General features: G+C 36.9%; 1 protein-coding gene across 1 annotated transcript in view; it reads right to left on the reverse strand.

Annotated features, from left to right (window-relative positions):
- Window positions 1–21094, reverse strand: part of LOC137088910 (corticotropin-releasing factor receptor 2) — a 141290-nt gene extending 120196 nt beyond the window's left edge. Inside the window, exons 1-2 of the mRNA XM_067452286.1 lie at window positions 20849–21094; window positions 20642–20761 (exon numbers count right to left, since the gene is read on the reverse strand). Of these exons, the coding sequence (XP_067308387.1) occupies window positions 20642–20761; window positions 20849–20972 (244 nt within the window). The 5' untranslated portion in view covers window positions 20973–21094. The remainder of the gene's footprint in view (window positions 1–20641; window positions 20762–20848) is intronic.
- Between the last annotated feature and the right edge of the window lie 525 nt (window positions 21095–21619).

Genomic DNA, 21619 nt, shown 5'->3' on the forward strand with positions numbered 1-21619 from the left:
TGTCATGTGACTCTATTCCCTCATGTGTTCCTGTGTCTTGTTGTCATTGGTTTATGGGTTGATCATTGTTTACAGGTGTCCCCTTGTCATTAGCCCTTGTGTATTTAAGCCCTCATGTTTGCCGTAGTCTTTGTCTGTTATTGAATATGTAGATCTGCTGCTGGTGATTGTTTGGTTATGTCAAGGAAAGTTTATGTCACGGTTAGTTAAGTCTAGTCTTTTGTTTGGTTTTTGTCAAGTCTATGTTTTATGTTTATGATTGAGTTATGTTAAGTTTACATCAATAAAGAAACTCCACTTGGGTTCTCAACCTTGCCTCTCCAGTGGATAATTGTTACACATGTAGGTAAACCCCAGTCCAAATTAAATGTTTGGTGATTACTTGAACGTCACACTTCCCTTTTTGACAATATTAATTAAAAAAAAAGTGGAAAACCTCCACATTTAATAATCTAGAATACTGTCTTGCTCTTGATGCATGTTCTGTCTTATGAGAGGAACCCAGGTATATTATTTGATAACAATCTGTCACTTGAAAACCAGATTTTTAACATTTGTATAAATGTATGTATTGTATAAATTCAAATTACAACAGTTCTCAGAGTCAAATGACTAGATAGTTGTAAGGCTCTACTGGGAGTTTGCCCTGTGTTTTTTTTTTAACATAAACTCCTGCTGGTCCAAAACACAACAGCTAGAGTTTTCACTAGAACCACAGTTCTTACAGTGAAAAATATACACAACCCAGCTACTGTATTTACATCCATCATTATATGTGTATTTTGGTGTAAATGAATAACAGTTTCTCCCTGCAGATGCTGTGGTTATGGGGTGTGACAGCATCAATCTGGGTCAACATAGACAAATATGTTTAGAGTGACACTGCATCTCTTCCATTTGTTTAAGTAAAAGCACTTATGTTTATGAAGGTCAAAATGGATAGTATGTGAGCCCTTCAATGTTAAAAGAAAAAGGTGATATAAAAAAGTTGTGTGATAGATTTAAGGCTTTTGTGTCTGGGCACAATATGGTACTGTAACAATATGGGTCGTAAATTCAATATAAAATAATATAAAATAATGTATGTGGAAGGGTGTGTAAATCTTTTGAAAATACCCACCGACTGTTGACCAGCATTTTTTTAACATTCTTTTCCATATTGCACACACAAAAAGAGTGTTGGAATGAGCAAATATCAGACCTGCAACTCCTCAGAGTAAAAAAGGTGACGGGGGGATTTTATATATATATATATATATATATATATATATATATATATATATATATATATATATATATATATATATATATAATAATAATAATAGATTTTATTTATAATGCACTTTTCATTCCGAAGAATCTCAAAGTGCAACAAAGGGGGGTAACACAAAAAATGAATAACAAGTAAAAATACAGAATACTACAAACAATCAACCAACACAGAAAACAGAACAGAAACAGAGCTGATGGTGAACAGAAACAGAGCTGATGGTGAACAGAAACAGAGCTGATGGTGAACAGAAACAGAGCTGATGGTGAACAGAAAACAGCTGATGGTGGAAGTCTCTGTTAGCTCCGCAGCACACTGTGGTCCACTCCATGTTTAAAATTTCTCCCAGCGGTGTGTCCTGATGACATCGCTGAGGCACGACAGCTGAAGACCAGATGATGGGTCTTCTTCATGATGATTCAAACGATGGGGATCGCCGCAGCACCATGCAGGAGGCAGAACATTCCTCCGGGCACTTCTGTGGACACACCGGGGCCGGCGCAGATCCCTTACAAAAAATTACTGCAGTTTTTTTTAAAGTAATACTGCAGTTTTTGTTACATGTAGAAAAATGCAGTTTTTTGGACACGAAAAAACTGCAATATTGCAGTATACTGCAGTATTACTGCAATACATATGAAGTATTACTACAATAATACTGCAGTATTACTGCAATACATATGAAGTATTACTGCAATACATATGAAGTATTACTGCAATACATATGAAGTATTACTACAATAATACTGCAATATTACTTCAATGTACTGCAGTTATACTACATAGTACTGCAGTATTACTTCAATGTACTGCAGTTTTACTTCAATGTACTGCAGTTATACTACATAGTACTGCAGTATTACTTCAATGTACTGCAGTTTTACTTCAATGTACTGCAGTTTTACTTCAATGTACTGCAGTTTTTTTCAATGTACTGCAGTTTTTTTCAATGTACTGCAGTTTTTTTCAATGTACTGCAGTTTTACTTCAATGTACTGCAGTTTTACTTCAATGTACTGCAGTTTTACTTCAATGTACTGCAGTTTTACTTCAATGTACTGCAGTTTTACTTCAATGTACTGCAGTTATTTTTTGTAAGGGATGTCGCTCCACGGTCGCAATGCAGGACGGAACAGCGGCGCAGCCGAGAAGCAGAACATCCCAACATCATGCCGGACGCCGACGACGAGAGCCCGGATGACGCTAGCCCGGTGCAAACTTCAGCCACCATGCAGCTTAAGCCCAAGGGAGACCACCAGTGAGCACCCGCGGCGAGAAACATCAAATGTCCTCCAAACCAGAAACCAACCGCAGCAATTCAAACGTAAACATTAGAGAAGCGGTTGAAAACGGCGAAACGACGAACAACGAGTTCTCAGTGGCTGCCAGCAACAGTCCCAATTGTAGCTCTGACTGTATGGTGACTGTATATATATATATATATATATATATATATATATATATATATATATATAATGCTTCATTTACTTAATTAAAAATGCTGTAAAAACGTACTACAGTGAAATATTCTGATGTACATCTGTTCGCTACGTGAATATATAGTAAAGTGTCATTTATTTCTGTGATCAAAGCTGATTTTATCATCATTTCTCCAGTCTTCAGTGTCACTAATCATTCTCATATTAGGATTTGATGCTCAACAAACATTTATGATTATTATCAGTGTTGAAAACAGTTTTGCTGCTCATGGTGCTGGTTCATTTTTGTGAAAACCACCATACCATTCAAACATTTGTGGTAAAATTAAAAAAGAGAGAAATTAATACTTTTGTTGATCATCATCATCATCATCAAACTTTTATTCAGGACACACACGGTCCACAACATGTAAAACCAATACAACAATAGCAGTACAAACACACACACAAAAAAACAAACAAACAAACCCACAATCTCACACGTTTACATACAAGCTAAAACGCCAGTGGCTCCACATACTGGAGAAGAATCTGACTGAACTTAGTGTTGGGTTCAGACATAGGCTACATTAAGTTGATCATAAGTGATATTTTTAAAATTACAAAAGATAATAATTTATTTAATAAAAGAAAATAAATGCTGTCCATTGAACTTTCTCATCAAAGAATCCTGAAAAATAAAATGTGTCATGGTTTCCACAACATTTTTAAGCAGCACAACTGTTTTCAACACAGATAATAATCAAAAATGTTTCTTGATTATGAAATCCTCATATGAGAAGGATTAATGATCATGTGACACTGAAGACTGGAGTAATGATGATAAATTCAGCTTTGATCACAGGAATAAATTACACTTTACTATAATTATATAGAAAAAGGCTGTTTTCACTTGTAATGGAATTTCACAATATTACTGTTTTAACTGTATTTTTGATTAAATAAATGAAGCTTCAGTGAGCAGAAGATAAACATTTAAAAAGCTGTCAGTTGGCACTGCATTATTCATATGATTTAGGCCTACTTTATTGTCAATAAATAGCCTACATTGAGATGGCTTGAAAAACACAAAGCATATACTGTCGCAATCGTCTGATTGTCGTCATCACGTTTCAGCTCATAACGATTGTTTTCCTTCAGCTGCAGCTCCAGCGCGACAGTAAGTTTCTACGAATCCACTTTTTGACTTTCTGTGAGAGCGCCCTCCTCATATTTACATACGAATAAAATGACAGGTCATGCATAGATTGTTTTTTGCCTCTGAATTTAAATCTTGATGTATTCACATTGGTTTCTATGTATAAATACACTTGCCCGTGACGTCAAGAAGCGCGCAATCAACCGAGGTAGAGAAAGCTGTCTAGCGTCCCTGTTAACTTGCCCGGCGCCGCGCAGGGAACGCCGGTTCGAATCCCGCTCAGAGCGGGTCGACTAGGATCGGGGAGACCCAGTAAACGTGCGGGGGATTAAAATACACTTTATTAAAAGTGCGGGGGACACGTCCCCCCCATAATCTACGCCCATGCTTGAATTGAGCACTAAGCTTGCTTCCTTCCATCCGTCCGACTCGCGTGGTAGCCAGGCGTCTCATTCAAAGACGAGCTCAGGTGACGCTGTGTGCTTCAAGATTCTGACGCAAGTGAGCTAAGATTCCGATTGGCCCAGATGAATGTCAGTTATAAGAATTATCCAATAATGTTTCGCATGTCTAGTCTAAAGAACTGTAGCCCCAAATAAACTCTTTGGTTCTACGCGATTCACGTAAATGACCCAATTGACCAAGAAAACGGCGATTGTCGCCGAAAAGCGACAAGTTTGCAGGTCTGAAATATGTGTGTGGCTAAAGACATGCAGTGAGAAATTAGCGCTGAAAATACAGCGGATCTTATTGCATTTGCATTTGTAAGAGTTTCCCTTTAAGACACAGTATTTAAGGGAGGGGAGTATTTAACTGAATCATGCAAGGTGATTTACTAAGTTTTGCGCTTGTCAATTTACTGATGTTTGCGCCGTTATTTAACCCTCCCTAAAAAAAGCATACCCTAAACCAGATGCTAATTTGCATTGCTCTTGGTAGATTGCATTGGTCATTATGGAAATTTTAGTTATGAATTATTTTTAATTTGTGTGTCATACGCTGAACTTTCCAACCCCCTAGGCGCTTATGTGGAATTGCACTCTCACGTTCATTTGCCCTGTTTAGTAAATCTGGCTTTAAGACTTCATCATTTGTGGGGGTGGAAGTGAATTTAGGGAAGTAGTTTTATTTGTCAATATGGGAATCTTTGCCGCCACTGTTGAAGAATGATTCCTTCGGGTGCTGTCAAACATAACAGGCCAAAACTGAGCAGCAGTGATCACCAGTTGATAAATGATAAAAGATCATCTTAAATAGCCTAAAAAATAAAAATAGAGATATACTTTTAAAGTAATTTATTTGAGCCTTTATGTAACTTGGCAACAACTTTATGATCATTTAATTGAGACCCTTTTTTCACATCTCTGTTGGCACATATGTTAGGAGAATCAAACGCTTTCTCCTCCACAGTGACTGTTCTCTCTGACTCTTTAGAAGTCTTCAAAATGAATGCCTTCTCATCTTCTCACTGTTTTCCCATTTGCACATGGTAAATAATCCTCACTTTATTTATTTTTTTACCAGCCCAACATCCTTTTCTTTCATTTATCCACCGAGCTGAGTTTAAATTGAATTATTGTCATAAGGTTTTATTGACCTCAATTAATCTTGTTTACCTCAGAAATACCTCAAAACTTCACTGTTGTATTCAAGAATATTTATCATTTTCCCACCATTTAACTACAGATGTGTTTGTGGATTTTGTGTTTGTGGGAGTCAAGTAACCAATCACACAGTTCAGCAGAAATGTAACTGAATTATATTGCAAACAGAGCAATCTCACCAATTAGATATCACTACATTTCCCCTTCCCCAGAACAATGATTTTACCAACTTTATCGTGTCTACATGAAATACTTCTGTAATACAGGAGAAAATTACTGCTCTATTAATATTACAAGCCTTTTGTTTCTTTTTTTCTTTTTTTTTTCTCTTTTTTTACCTTAACATTCTTTGCCTCCTTTTTTCTAAAGACGTCAGGGTGGACAACCTGAAAACTCTGGGCTCTCAGATTTCAAAGATTATACAGTCTCTTTGATCACCAGCCATGAACTAAAGGTATACTCGTCTTGGTGGGACAGACACATGCCTCAACCTTGTGTAAAGCCAGGGATACACTGCATGACTTTAGCAATCCTATAAGATCATTACAAATCAAACTGCACAACATCGATCTATTAAACTTGGGTACGACATCCTCAATTTCTCACACTGTCAGAAAATTGTCGTAGGCTATCTTTGTCTCAAAACCGTCTTTGAACCTCTCTTTCTGTATGACCACCGATTAGGAGCCCCGATCACATAAAGTAGCATAAAGTAAAATGGTGTCCTAGGCTTAAGATCCATGTCGGATAGGTATAGCAGGCTAAGGGCTTTAAGCTGAATGGTGGATTGTGGGTGCCTGACTGCCAGGTATGTGGTCATCTTAATAAAACAAGTCTGGCCAGGCCAATGTTTGATCCTTTCCTTCATAAAGGTTGTCGCACCAATGCCTGTCTGTTGCGTTGAATACATTCCGTGTGCGGTCTTCGAGGGGGCCTGCTGTCGGCCTAAATCATATGAATAATGCAGTGCTAAAGGACAGCTTAAGCTTACCTCATGGGCATTCGAGATGTAGGAGTATTTGTTTCCCCAGTAGTTTCAATTTTGATCATTTTAGGTCAAACCGTTGTTGTCTGTGCCTCACATAATGCAGGTCTATGGTCACCACCTCAAAGAGCATACACAGAGAAGTCCAAATTAAACAATCCCCCATCATAAGTACAAACTGATGGCCTAAGTCACGAAACGGGCGGTTTATGTGAAAAAACGAATAGTATTTATCGTTTTTTACTAAATTTTTACTATAATTACTAAAACTGAAACTAAATAAATAAAAACTAAATAGAAAAGTATTTGCAAAATAAAAACTAAACAAAAACTAGCAAAACCATTTGTAAAACTAAACTGAAATTTGTAGCAAAATTGAAAATGATAATAAAATAAAAACTAATTTAAAAAGCAAAACTATAAGAACCTTGTTGGATGCATGATTGTTTTTGTGAGCACATAGACTGGATTCAAATGGTTTGTCAGCATCTTGGTGTTTTGTTGTGAGAAGTGATGGCAGCATTTGTAGGACAGTTCTCAGTCTTCTGCCCATTGACAGCTCAGCTGGACTTTAGCCATTTGGAAGTGGCGTAGAGCGATGTGGAACGTTGTGCACCACCTACATTATGTTCTGGCAGAGAGCGACATGTGCTGGCGTGGGTTGAGTGGGTTTTAAGTCCCCGTCAGGGTTGCCAGGTCTGCACAACAAAACTAGCCCAATGGCCCACTTGCACATGCTACTGAAATCCAGATGTGCTTGATGGCTTTTGTGTGTATGATGCCATATTGTATACTGCTACTGCGTCTCTCTGCACTTTATGCTTAGGGCCAGATTTACTAAACAGGGCAAATTAGTGCAAGAGCGCAATTCCATAAAAGCACCGGTGGGAGTGGAAAGTTCAGCGTGTGATCAACTACCGACACACAAATTAAAGAATATAGAGGCAGCTGAATAATTTCTATAATGAACAAAGCAATATTAAGAGATTTACTTAATCTACATTACAGAAATATGGATCTATATATATTAGTGTTGTAATACTTGAGATCGATCTTGGTCTCGAGACCACTTTTTAAAGGTCTTGGTCTCGTCTCGGTATCGACCGCATTTTTACTCGGTCTCGTCTCGGTCTCGGGAAAAGATGATTTGGGATTTTGTCTCAAGACCGGTCAAGACCACAGCTGAGGGCATTTAAAGAGCAGAGAACTCCACCCCGCGCGCACTCTCTCTATCTTCAAAATAAGCACCTTCTTCGCTCTCTCTCTCCTATTTCACATATTAATCTAAATCAAAAGTTCAGAAGACCGAATCCATGTTGAACGTTGCGGATTCGGACAATTGTTTTGAATTACCGCTCTGTGTGAATTGCGCTAAAAAAACATTATTCTCACATATTCTACCTCCTGTTATTCTCATTCATTTAAGACATAATGGACTGTGTCTGAGATTAATACCTCATCGAGATTAGCATTTTTAGGGAACTTTGAGTTTTAAAAAGGGAGCGAACGCTTTTCACAAAACAAACACGCCCTCTGTCAGTGTCAGTTTGGTGTTTATGTCCACCATAGACCGTAAACAATATGGACAAGTCTTCTTCAGTGCCTCCCTTTGACGAAAAATTAAGTGTTATTTGCTTATAGAAGAAAAAAATTAATTCCCACTAAGCAGCAATGCCTTTTGATAATTTGATCAAAACTTATCTCACGGTACACTTACACACCCACACATACGAGAGAAGTGCCAATCATATGCATATTCCACATTTTATCATAAGTGTGGGGACATGCACTGGTCTTGGTCTTGACTCAGTCTCAGCCTGTCTTGGTCTTGACTCGGTCTCGGCCCTTCAAAGCCTTGGTCTTGTCTTGGTCTCGGATTAGGTGGTCTTGACTACAGCACTACTTTGTATGTCTTATATCACTGTATTACTCACAGAATTACCACCCAAAACTTTACAAAAACTTTAAAAGCTTTCAGTGATTAGAAAAGTCGTTAATAAAGAGTTATCATGCTTTTTAATTACTACAAATTCTTTGTAATTAACTTGGTAATACTTGAGTCATAACTAGTGGGTTATTATAATATTAATTTTAGAATTAATCATGCATTATTTAAAATTAGTTTTCTGGGAGGCATCACCATTGTATGGAAAAGAGCTGTATATAAATTAATCAAAACAATTTTGTGCTCCACAGAATAAAAATATCAATGTACAGGTTTGGAACACGGGAGATAGAATAAAGAAAATGAAGGAATAGTTCACCCATAAAAGAAAATTAAAGGGGTGATGAATTGAGAAATCAACTTTCCCTTGAGCTTTTAATATTTAAAAGGTCATGGTAATATAAGAATATCCTGTACGTTTCAGAGCTGAAAACGTCAGTCAAAGAAAACGATCGTTTTCGCATCTTGACGTCATCGACTGACAAAACGCCTCTACAGAATAATAAGCATGTGTAATTCAGTAGCCCCGCCCACCGACTCATCGGATCACATTCGCCAGCAGCAATAAACATGCAGAAGAATATAGCAAGATATTGCGCTATTCCTGGCTGTGGAAGAACCTACAGTCTATGGGAAGAACCCAGTCGCTGCATAAGCTTCCTTCGGATCCTAATATTAGGAATGTGTGGTTGAACTTTGTTTTTAATGAAGTTCCAGCTCAATGGGGAAGACATGGTGTTCATTAATTCCACTGCGGAATCGTTTTTTAAACAAATCTCAGGTCGAGCTGGATTTGCACACATTTGATATTAAAACACAATGCTATTTCTTCTATATTGGATCCGACAGGAGGAATGGTGTAACACTTATGTGAGTAAAAAAAAAGTTTTTATATGTAATAGTATTGCATTGTTATAGATCGTTTTGCTTATGTGAGTAAAACATGTTTTTTATAAGTAATAGTATTGCATTGTTATAGATCGTTTTGCTTATGTGTACGTGTCTAACAGAAATACCTTTAGCACGCTGGACTCAGATATGTATGGGCCAGGGCTCGCAAAGCCCAATGTCCCAGGGCTGTGTTTTTTTCTTGTTCGGCTATTCTCTCTCTTGACTTGATATTTGAAGGGAGCGCTCACGCACGTGTGTGTGTGTGTGTGTGTGTGTGTGTGTGTGTGTGTGTGTGTGTGTGTGTGTGTGTGTGTGTGTGTGTGTGTGTGTGTGTGCGTGTACGCGGTTCGCTCTTATATTGACGATCGTGCGGGCTACGTAATACAAAAATAACAGTCTAATCAATCACGGGTGGATGAGAAATAAATCATTGTGTTTGTTTGATAAAGACGTAAAGACGTACTTGAATCATTCCGGTTTCTGCTTTCAAAACAACCCCTCTCTCATGTGAACTGAACTGACAGGGGCAAAGATATAACAGGAGCTGAAGCTCATTAAATATGCAAATCTTATCCAATCCCAGCCGTGGGCGTTTACTTCCAGTGCGGCACGCCTCAAAACGATTGTAGAAAATAGCCTATTACTTATTTATTAGTTATGACGTTTTTGAATGTAAAAACCACACAAATGTCATTAGTTGACCTCAAACAACAGTATAAAAAAAATGTAAAAGCCAGTTCATTAAACCTTTAAGGCATCCTTTTAAATGTATTCATATAATTGATATAGAAAACATCACACCAAATGGCATGTGAAATAATAATATGCATAATACATGTATAGGTATTGGTATCAGCAAGTACCAGAAAAAAAATATTGGTACTACTACTCGGTCCTTAAAAAATGGTATCAGTGCTTCCCTACTTTTTGGCTTTATTTTACTATTTAATTTATTTTGAACAATGTATATTTTGTTTAATATATAAATGCAACTATATATATATTACTTGAAGGTTGGCAGATTGTTGGGCTGGAAATGAACCTTAATGGAAGGGAAAATCTAATCTGGAGATGGGAGATGCTGTATAAAAATAGCCGTCTTTATCAGCTCAATCTATTTTTATATTTCCTTCTCACCATGGCTCTGTCATGAGACTGAATTCATTTTGTCAAAGACTGAGAGCTTAAGCCACCTCAAAATGTGCCTGATCCATGTTCAAATAAAAAATATACAACTCAACCTAAAAGATGAGAGTATACACAAAATCACTAACAGTAAAACCAGTTCTAAATATTTTTTTACTTGTGGGCTAGTGGTACAAGCTTCTGTCACATCCGAGTATGCTGGATCTGATTTAAAGATTACTGCATTCTGATGGTTTAGAGCTCCCATGGAAAATGCAACTTGTCTAATCTAGAACTAATCATTCAACAGACTGAATCCCAGTTTCATAGAAAATGATTATTTTCCTTGAGCTTTTGACATATTCTTCAAGAGGTCATCATACTATAAGAGTATCCTGTAAGACTTCTAGATCATCGCAACTTTGGCCCCACCTACTGGCACGTTAGTGAGATGACGAGGAGAGAAGATTGATGCAGGATGGACTAAAAATAAAATTACTTTTCAAAGAATCCTAAAGCTAGAAATGTGCTTATTTATTTTTAACAATGTGAATGTCTCAGTTGCGCACTATAATGTTCAATCCTGGATGGAGCTCAAAGACTTCAATCAATGTACAATCATGTTTAAGTATAGACATATATATATATATATATATATATATATATATATATATATATATATATATATATATATATATATATATATATATATATATATATATAATTTTTGGATTATATATATATATATATTAATATATATATATTATTTTTGGATTTTTGCCAGAGGAGAACTGGCCCCCTGGTGTTGCCTGGTTTCTCCAAAGGTATTGTTTTCAATTATCCAACATAAGAGTTTTGTGTTCTTTGCCACGGTTGCTTGTTGCTTGGACCTTAGGCGACTAAATCAATTATGTAGCTACTATGTAAAATGCGTTGTGTGTACGTATTACACCATAACTTTCAATTAATTCCTCAATTAAACTGCTTAAGGCTGGGTGATATGATTGGAATTTTAACTTTTAAGAATTTTAACCAGTGATACACATTACAAATAGTAAATATAGCTGCAAGCAGCCATTATCGGGGCCAAGCGCAAGAAAAGCAAACAAGGAAGCCAGCAGGAGACCAACTGCAAAAATAAGTAAAGACATTTGGAGACAATGTTTAAGCAAAAAAAGAGACAATTACATGTTTTGTTTAACTATGGCGCCACCAAGTGGCACAATCATACCAATTTTTTTGTGTGTCCTTGGAGTGAGCCCATAGAAGTGTGTGTCAATTTTGGTGAAAATATCTCATTTTGTTTTGGAGTTATAGACATTTATGTGAAAAAAACACATAAAAAATGACTGACACATGACTTTGATTGGATTTCACTACCCCTTACTATCAGTATTTTGAGATTTGGGCTGTAACATATAGCTATCGACCTTTGATTCCGATTTTCTGACGCTGGTTTCGTCTCGATCGGACTAGCGGTTTTGAAGATATCAGCTAATGTTTTATAAGCACTTAATTACCACGCTGCACAAATGTACATCGAAACCTGACAAATTTGGTATCGTTGGACTCAGCAAGGATTCAGGAGTACAAAAAAGTTACTCCCCCACTCCCAAAATATGTCAACCACATCCAAAGTTATAAGCGTTTGAAAAAAAATCTCCACTAGGTGGCGCTGTTTTGAAACTTTTCAGGCTACTTCAGGGCATCGTGGTGATGACCCAAACCAAGTTCCGTAATGATCCGAATGCATTGTAAAATACAGCATTTAGCACATAATTCAAAATGGCCGACGCCCAAAATGGCCGACATGGTAAAATCGGATATCATTCGACTCGACATGACGCCCTGAATCTAATGAGAATTTTATGAATTTTGGATAAACGGTTCAGAAGTTATAAGCCAAAATAGCCATTTTTGCTATCTCCTGACCAGTAGGTGGCGCTGCGCCGAAACGCTGCACGTTACCTCAGGTCATGCTTGTGATGACACGTACCAAGTTTGGTTTGAATACGACAAAGCGTTGCGGAGATATAGCCTTTAGTGTGTTTTTGCAAGCGCTACGTAAAATTTGTTCGCGCGTTAATCAAAAACGATTTGACGAATGAACTTGAATTCCATCACTTTTTGTCAGCATGGTCTGCGGATGATCTGGTTCTATTTTTGTGTAAATCGGACTTACGGTCTAGGACGAGTTTGAAAAAGTTGGTTTTCAGTTAATTAAAAATGGCGGGAAAATTTACATTATGGAAAATGACGTCATATCGGGTGCAATCGAATCGGCTTGAGCCAAGGAATTTTGTTTCTATCCCTTATGGTTCAAAAGTTATTAGCATAAACATGAGTGAAACTTTGGACAGTTGGTGGCGCTAGAGGGAAGGGTTTAGAGACTCCAAATTTGGTCTGTTTACTATTGGTACTGACCTCTATCAGTGTACCAAATTTCATAACTTTCCCGCAAACGGTTCTATGGGCTGCCATAGACTTCCATGGCGGAATAATAATAATAAGAAATCTAACGATTTCAAGAGGGGCTCCGCACCTTCGGCGCTTAGCCCCTAATTAGGCTTATCACTGCATCAAATTGTTACATACTGAACAAAACTTTACAGGTTTCATAATATTCAATTTCAACACATAAATATAATACATCCAACCTACAACAATTTTAAGTATATCCAACTTTACCTGGATACATACAGTCAGACACGGTTTCAGAACACGCAGAGCTCTGGGGATATAACCCATAATAGCCGATCTTGTGTCACAGAGTTTTCTACCACAAAAATATTATTATATTATATTATATTATATTATATTATATTATATTATATTATATTATATTATATTATATTATATTATATTAATTATATTATATTATATTATATTATATTATATTATATTATATTATATTATATTATATTATATTATATTATATTAAATTAGTCAGAAAAGGGTGGCTTGCTCATTTCAGGTTGGTGGAGAGTTCTTGCCTTAAGTGGAGGAGTTCAAGTATCTTTGGGTCTTGTTCACGAGTCAGGGAAGGATGGAACGGGAGATTGACATACGGATGGACTAACGGACGGAAACTATTCTCGTCGCTTCATAAAATGATTGTAGAGCTGTAGTGAGATGGACATTTTAATGATGTCTTTAGTGCCTTTTATGGGTCTTGAGAGAGGAAATGACATTGGTGTCAATCAAACCTTTCTGAGCCATCGGATTTCAACACAAAATATCTTCATTTGTTTTCCAAAGATGAACGGAGGTCTTACAGGTGTCGAACGACTTTAGGGTAAGTAATTATTGACAGAATTTTCATTTTTGGGTGAACTTACCCTTTAACTTGACTGTATAAATAGTCACAAAAATATATTATTGCTCAGCAATATATTTAAGGTTGGATATTTAAAACATCCAATTTACCAGAATATATAAGGTACACTCACATAAAACAATATTGTGGGGAGAAGCAGGGTGAGTCTGAGAGCCATGGGAAGTTAGCAAGCGACTGCTGATGGCGTCACCTGCGCGCCACACCAGACTCGAGTCCCACAGAGTAGCTCAGGAAGGATAAAAATAGGAGTGACAGAAAAGGACGAGAGATCATTTATGTTGGTGTTTTGGATTATACGCGGCAATCATCCGTGAGGGGCTTCCACTTTACTTTCGTTTTATTGTTTGTTTGTTTATTTAATTAAAAGTTATGTATGGCATACATAACATTAAAAGTTATGTTTACCGTTTGCCCAGTCCCGCCTCCTCCTTTCCTGAACTCCTGAACTTTCCTGTTACAAATATATACTATGTATGTAACATATCTTGGCAGCAGGATTGTTTGTATCACAGCAAAATGTAAAATGTATTATCACACAGCATTATATACAGATGAATGTATAAGTGAAAACTGAACCACAAGGTTGGTTTCTATTTTTGTAATACCACTTTTTTTTTTTTTTTTAAAGGGCAGTAAGTGTGATATTGCATAGCATTTAATGTTCAAGCATTTGTTAAATTATGTAATAAAACTGGAGAATATGAATCGAAGTTATGACAATCAAAGAGAAACCCTCAATCAGTAGCAATTGTACTTTTAATGTTTCTACTATAGTACTGTGAACTCCATAGTAATCACATCGACTATGTTTAATCACTTGGCATACAGTTTAATCAAACATTATACAAACACACAGATCTTCAGTAGAAAAAAAACAAGCTTCTTTGATATGGCGGATAACCGGGTAGAAATGCTCAGTAATATTTTAACACAGGGCTTAGAGAACACTCAGTTATTCTGGAAGGTATTTGTCTTTAAACAGCACAATACAAACACAAAAACCCCAGTGCCACTTCAATAGAAAGATGCATACTATCCTACGGGGGGGACCGTTTTTCTCATTGATCTAGCCGGCTCAAGTCATCCAGGACAAACTCAGTCAGCTGTGATGCATGACTGTACTAAGATGATGAATAACCTGAATAGGAATGACTATACATTCCTATCAAAGAATGTTTAAAACCTCTAGACAGTACAAACTGCTCAAAGGCAATTATACATTTAAATTAACCTAAAAATATTTTTATTGGTAAAACCTAATGTTGATTCATTGATATTAAACTTATATTTCTGACTGTTTTAGGTTATCTGACAATTTTTTTTTACCATGAACTCAAAAGTTTTGAATGGCTTCTAAGAGTTTTATAATAAATCAAGCTCAGTTTGCAATTTGAAGGGCATCTTAAGGTCTGTTCACAATATAACGATAATGATAAAGATCTATACAAAAAATTGGAGTATTAAAGAACAGCAGAATTATGGGGGGAAAAATATCATAAACCTGGTAAAATGTATTCAACAGAGCTGAGAGTATTCAGAGTGTTCAGAGTGCTTATGGAGTTCTGCGGGCACAGATTCCCAGCGGGTCTACTTATACAAAATAATGAGGACAGAGATTTGGGTGAGTTTGTCCTTTACAAAACTTGCATTGCTGAACAAACTACTGAGCCAAATTACCTAAACTAAAAAATAAAAACATAATTTCAGTAATATTCTGAGTTGTAACGGACTTCCATCTCAAATCTCAGATCTTCAAATCCCTGGCATCTCAAACTGACTGGTATAATTCGGATAGTTTAGGGTAAGCTGGTTTAAATTTGTAAATGTTTATTTGCGTGAGTTTTTCAAGGCTACCATTATTTATTTTATTGTTTCCATGGTGACGCATTATTGCACAGTCACAATAGTTCTATATTACTGATGATCTGCTTTTATTTCAATTTTCCTCTTTATAAATAATATTCACAAATGTGTTACATATAACATGAAATATCTGATATTCCAATTTGTCAAATATGAGCAAGTGGATGTGTTTTGTTGTTTAAACACGTTTATAACAATCATGTTAGTTGAGATGGGCACTGCCATTTTAGTTTGTTGCGCAGTTCAGAGAATCAGATCTATTGCACTGTAAAAAATTATTTAGAAAAAAAGTTACCTGGTTGCCTTAAAATTTTGAGTTAATTGAAATTACATTTTTGAGTTAATACAATGAGATTTTTTTGAGATTCGACAAGCTTTATTAAAAGATTATTAAAAGATTTTTGTAAGCATATTGGGTAATTGTGTGTGTTATTTCTGATGACACAGTGAAACATGCCAAATAGTGCAATTTTCATGATTTATCAAATGTTTTATGTGGTTTAGATACAATGATATTTTGAGTTTCTATTTATTAAACAAATTTTCTTCATTGTATCAACTCATTTTTTTTATTTCAATAAACTCAAAATTTTAAGGCAACCAGGTTACTTACTTTTTTAAGTTAAACCAACAAAAACCAACACTTTTTTTTTACAGTGTGGATTCACATGAATTCATCCACTTCTCCCGAAATACATGAAAGTAAGTGTCCGGTAAACTGGGAGAAGGATAGAGAAAACTTTAAAGTTACTTACACAATGTGTATCTGATATGAATAAAACGTTTTGTCTAATTATAATGGAAAGGATTATTATTTTCGCTTCCATAGACATCAGTGCGTATTTTACAAAAGCGAAATACATGGTTTTGCAGGTACTTATGTATATTTAAATGTCCGAACCTAAAATAAACATTATGTGGTTGAAAACACAGAATAGTTGTTGTATATGATAAGCGCTCATGGTGTGCCTGTCTCTAGCTCAGCACCAGCAAAAGCATTGACCATGTGATGCACTGAACGTTCACACTGGTGTGATCATACGCTCCAGGGACCAGCTAACACTGATCACACCGGTGTGATTGTACAAGCAAAAAGGGTTCGTGTTTAGTAAGTGATTAGTTGATCATTAATAAGCTGCTTCAAATTACATAAGTGAACATTAATGTTAGTGAGGCACAAGCAGAAACCCACACTGAGTGTGTGTGTGTGTATGTGTGTGTGTGTGTGTGTGTGTGTGTGTGTGTGTGTGTGTGTGTGTGTGTGTGTGTGTGTGTGTGTGTGTGTGTGTGTGTGTGTGTGTGTGTGTGTGTGTGTGTGTGTGTGTGTGTGTGTGTGTGTGTGTGTGTGTGTTTGAAGCATGGGCGTCGGAAGCAAATAAAAACTGGGTGGGTCAGTAGCAGCTAAGGCAAAATAAGATAGGTTGTAAAAAAAAAATTGCGGGGGTCTGGGGGTTGTCCCCCATAAAAAAAAAAAAAAGTTTTCATAGATGTGATTTCCTGCATTATGGTGTGTTTGAGGCCATATCCCTTTCCAAAAAAGACCTCAAACCAGTCAATATCAATAGTCTAATAAAAAGGCTATATTCATTTAACTGCCATAGAAATCAACAGTTTCACAGATAATGATAATGAACAAGTTGCATGTTTTTTATGCTCCGTATCCAGACAGAAAAAGTGCCGTTTACTAAACGATTGATTGGGCCAGACAAAATTACAGAAATCACATAATTATTTACCGTGGGGAATAGAGTAGGGGTAATGGCATCAAGTTTTTACGCAAATCGAGCATGTTCGAATCTGCCTTTTGCCACACTCGCTCTACTCTCTTTCCCCATCACATCAGATCGGAAAGGTATTTATTTTCACAAAAAAAAGAGCAAATATGCATTTAACATGTGTTTAATTATAAGTTTCTTAATAAGTTTCTCGGTTAAGGGGTGGTCAAGGTAAGCAAACATGTGCTGAATTAGAGACCAATAAAAGTGAGTGGGTCCAAAATCATTGGCCTTAAAAAGTGGGTGGGTCTTGTCCCACCCACACACAATGGTTCTGACGCCCATGGTTTGAAGTATCTGTGTTGGTTGGTTGGTTGGTTGGTTGGTTGGTTGGTTGGTTGGTTGGTTGGTTGGTTGGTTGGTTGGTTGGTTGGTTGGTTGGTTGGTTGGTTGGTTGGTTGGATGGATGGATGGATGGATGGATGGATGGATGGATGGATGGATGGATGGATGGATGGATGGATGGATGGATGGATGGATGGATGGATGGATGGATGGATGGATGGATGGGTGGATGGATGGATGGATGGATGGATATTGCCTACAGGAGGGTTTAGAGATGAGCTCTAGGAAAGGTGCCTTGGGTAGCAGAAGGGCTCAGTGACAACATACAATGTCCCATAAATTTGAGGTAGGAAACAATACCTAGATTCACCAAATATCTCAAGTAATGTGAACTTAATTAGGTAGGGCATTCAGATAGCAATGCATTTTACTCAATAGCATTTTTTATTATTATTGGCGTGTGCTGTCTGTGCTGTGTTAGGTTCACTAAATGATTAATGCAAATCAGGTAAGGCTGTCCAGTTTATAACACTCTTCTCCATTATTTGATCATCACTTGATGAATTACACCTTATGATTGCTAGAAACATTCTACTTATGCTTCTTTTATAGCAAAACATTAAATGTGATTGTCACTGTCGTGTGTTTTCAATTAACAGTGAAAGGCAAACAGTGCTGACCTTTGTAAATGAAAGCCATAATAATCTGAATTAAACCACAAAAAGGAGGCAGAAAAGAGTGCACATTGAGGTTGCAAACTGGATGAGTGATGCCACTCAATAAAATGCTAGTTTTGTTAATAAAAACACAGAGTCAATAAAGCTGCAATATAATCAGCGGGTCACTATGAGAAGATAGAGAGCTATTTAAAATATACATTCAGTGCTCAAAAATGAAAGGCTGAAATGTGCCTGGGAGCCCTGTATTATCCCCACATATGAAATTCACACCGATGCGCTGACGAAAGTCGCATGCTGTGCCACACACAGGGGGATAATGATCTGTGCTCATAACTGAAGATAACAGACATTCGAGCTTGCTTTAACAGCCTCAGTTTGTGCATGCACAATGATAGTAAAATGTGTACAGTCCAGTCAAAGACATACCATAGTGATAACATAGATCATTTGTAACAAATACTTTGTCTTTTGGTATAGGGTGTGATGTGTCATGATCTAAACAGGGTCCTAATGATAATCATTTGTCTACGAAAAAATGTCAAAAATAATATTTTATTTTATTGAAGGGTGATACGATATTTACGTTAGAAATGACTGTGTTCGAATATATATACCTTCTACTATCACAGTAGAACTTAATGAATTCATGTAATCTCTTTTTCAATTACATAATGAATGATAACAAATGCATACATTTGGCATATTTATGCAAAAGTTCTAAAATTTCGCCAAAAAAAGCATACAACTTTAACTCACATCATGCTATTTTAAGGCAATTTCTTCAGATAAAATAAAAATAAAACATATCCTTGCATCACTGAGATTAAGTGTCAGAATGGAGTGAGTGTGTGTGTGTGTGTGTGTGTGTGTGTGTGTGTGTGTGTGTGTGTGTGTGTGTGTGTGTGTGTGTGTGTGTGTGTGTGTGTGTGTGTGTGTGTGTGTGTGTGTGTGCAGGGGCGTAGCACCAAATTTTGGGCCCTGGGTACAAACCATCTTGCTGGGCCCCCGTACCATGTATGTGTATGTATAGAAAATTGACTTCTAAGGCCCCCCCCTGCCTCGGGCCCTGGTTACTCAGTACCCTTTATCCCCCCAGTCCCACACCCCTGTGTGTGTGTGTGTGTGTGTGTGTGTGTGTGTGTGTGTTGTGAGATATCAGGACACAAATGTATATAATGACAGGGGTATGACATAGGTATTACAAGGAGAAGGTGAAATTGAGGACATTACCCATGTCCCCATTTTTCAAAATGCTTTTAAATCATACAGGGTGTTTTTTGAGAAATAAAAAATGCAGAATGTTTCCTATGATAGGTATGGGGTAGGGGCAGTGTAGGGGAATAATACGGTTTGGACAGTATAAAAACCAATATGCCTATGGAATGTCCACAATGTCCATTTCACAAAAACAAACGTGTGTGTGTGTGTGTGTGTGTGTGTGTGTGTGTGTGTGTGTGTGTGTGTGTGTGTGTGTGTGTGTGTGTGTGTGTGTGTGTGTGTGTGTGTGTGTGTGTGTGTGTGTTACAAGAACTTCACAGCCTTGCTTCATTTCACACGTTAAAGCAAAGGACATGTGGCAGGGCAGATAACATTGTCCACGGAAGCACAAATGGTGACCGAACAATTGTCTGAATCAGTGGTTTCAGCTTCTGGCGACCCTTCGCATGTATGTCTCTCTATCTGACACACTGCGCTCTGTCCTAAAAGCTGATGATCTAAACCAGATGTGGTAAATTAACAAGACATACAAAATGTGCAAAAGCTGTGCGGGGTTCCCAGGACCAGGGTTGAGAATACTGGCCTAAATTATTAATATTATGTCATTTATAAATAAAGAATGTATAAATAAGCTTTGAGAGGAAAAAAGTGTACTTGTCATTGAATCTTATAAGCTTTAAACTCTTTCCTATTAATTTTCGGAAACACTTTAGATGGGAATTCTCACTAGTTGCTTATTAGCATGCACATTACTAGTAATTAGTTGATTAGTTCTTATAAAGCACATATTAATGCATGACCATAATCTACACCCCTTAATCCGACCAATTTCTAAATATAACTACCTTACTAACTTTTAATAAGCAGTAGCCTAATTAAGAGTTTATAGATGCAAAAGTTGTAGTTAATAGTGAGAATTGAACCCTAAACTAAAGTGTGACCTATTTTTTTTATTATCTGTCACCAACCCACTGACTCAATTAGCCGAGCACCTTTTGGATGTATTTGAACTCTGAGAGCCACAGCATCTAAAGCCATGGACCTCTCCCGCTCCTGTTTAATGAATAGAAAGTGAACGAGTCTTACTAGTGGTGTTGTATTTGACGCCGTTAATGTACTCCGGACACGGTCGCTCAATTATCCGTCCAGAGTTGCTTCTTGGCCAGCAAGTTCCGATTTCATCCGTGGTGGCGTTACAATAGATGCCTTAGAGGAAAATATAACCGATGCTTATTAATGTGCATAATAATGTCTGAATAAAACACATGCGCTAACAACGAATGTAATTCCCACCATCGACACTCATCGACGCGAAAGACGAATTCTCGTATAAAGTGTGCTGAAAGGCATCCATAATGAGAGTACAGTTGGAGTCGCCGAGTTCCTCTATGAAGAAATGAAAGAGGGACGCGTCCATGATTAAAAGCGTTCAATCGAGCACAAACTACGGTTTCGGTAGAAGCGACGAGTCTGCCTCCCTGCCAACTTGATACAGTTTCGTGTTTTTCACTGATGACAAATGCTCCTTGAGCGCGTGTGACAGCGGGGGTTGTTTTGTGCGCGCGTCCTTTGACAGAACGATGGTGATGTCATAATGGAATGTTAAGGATGAAAGCGGCCGCTCCGGGAACATTTCCTCTGGAGACGTTTTCCTCACTGCCCTTTAACGTCGTAAGATATTTTATAATTAATTTGATCCAGATGTTTGACATCTTATGAAGCACTCTCAGACGTTATACTGAACACTAATGATACCAAAAGTAGCTGGTTAAGGATTAATAATAGCCTATATTATGGAGTAATATATAGGTCAATGACGTTGTGTAGCCTATTATTACTTTGTAAAGTAAATGTAAAATTAAAAAAAGTAAATTACCTTTTTGACATTATTATTTTTAAAATCAGATTTAGATTACCAAGCAATTTATATATATATATATATATATATATATATATATATATATATATATATATATATATATATATATATATATATATATATATATATATATATGTATATACACACCGGTATATATATACTCTCAGAAAAAAGGTACAGTGGCG

This window comes from Pseudorasbora parva, chromosome 9 (assembly GCF_024679245.1).
Source record: "Pseudorasbora parva isolate DD20220531a chromosome 9, ASM2467924v1, whole genome shotgun sequence".
NCBI classification, from domain to species: Eukaryota; Metazoa; Chordata; class Actinopteri; order Cypriniformes; family Gobionidae; genus Pseudorasbora; species Pseudorasbora parva.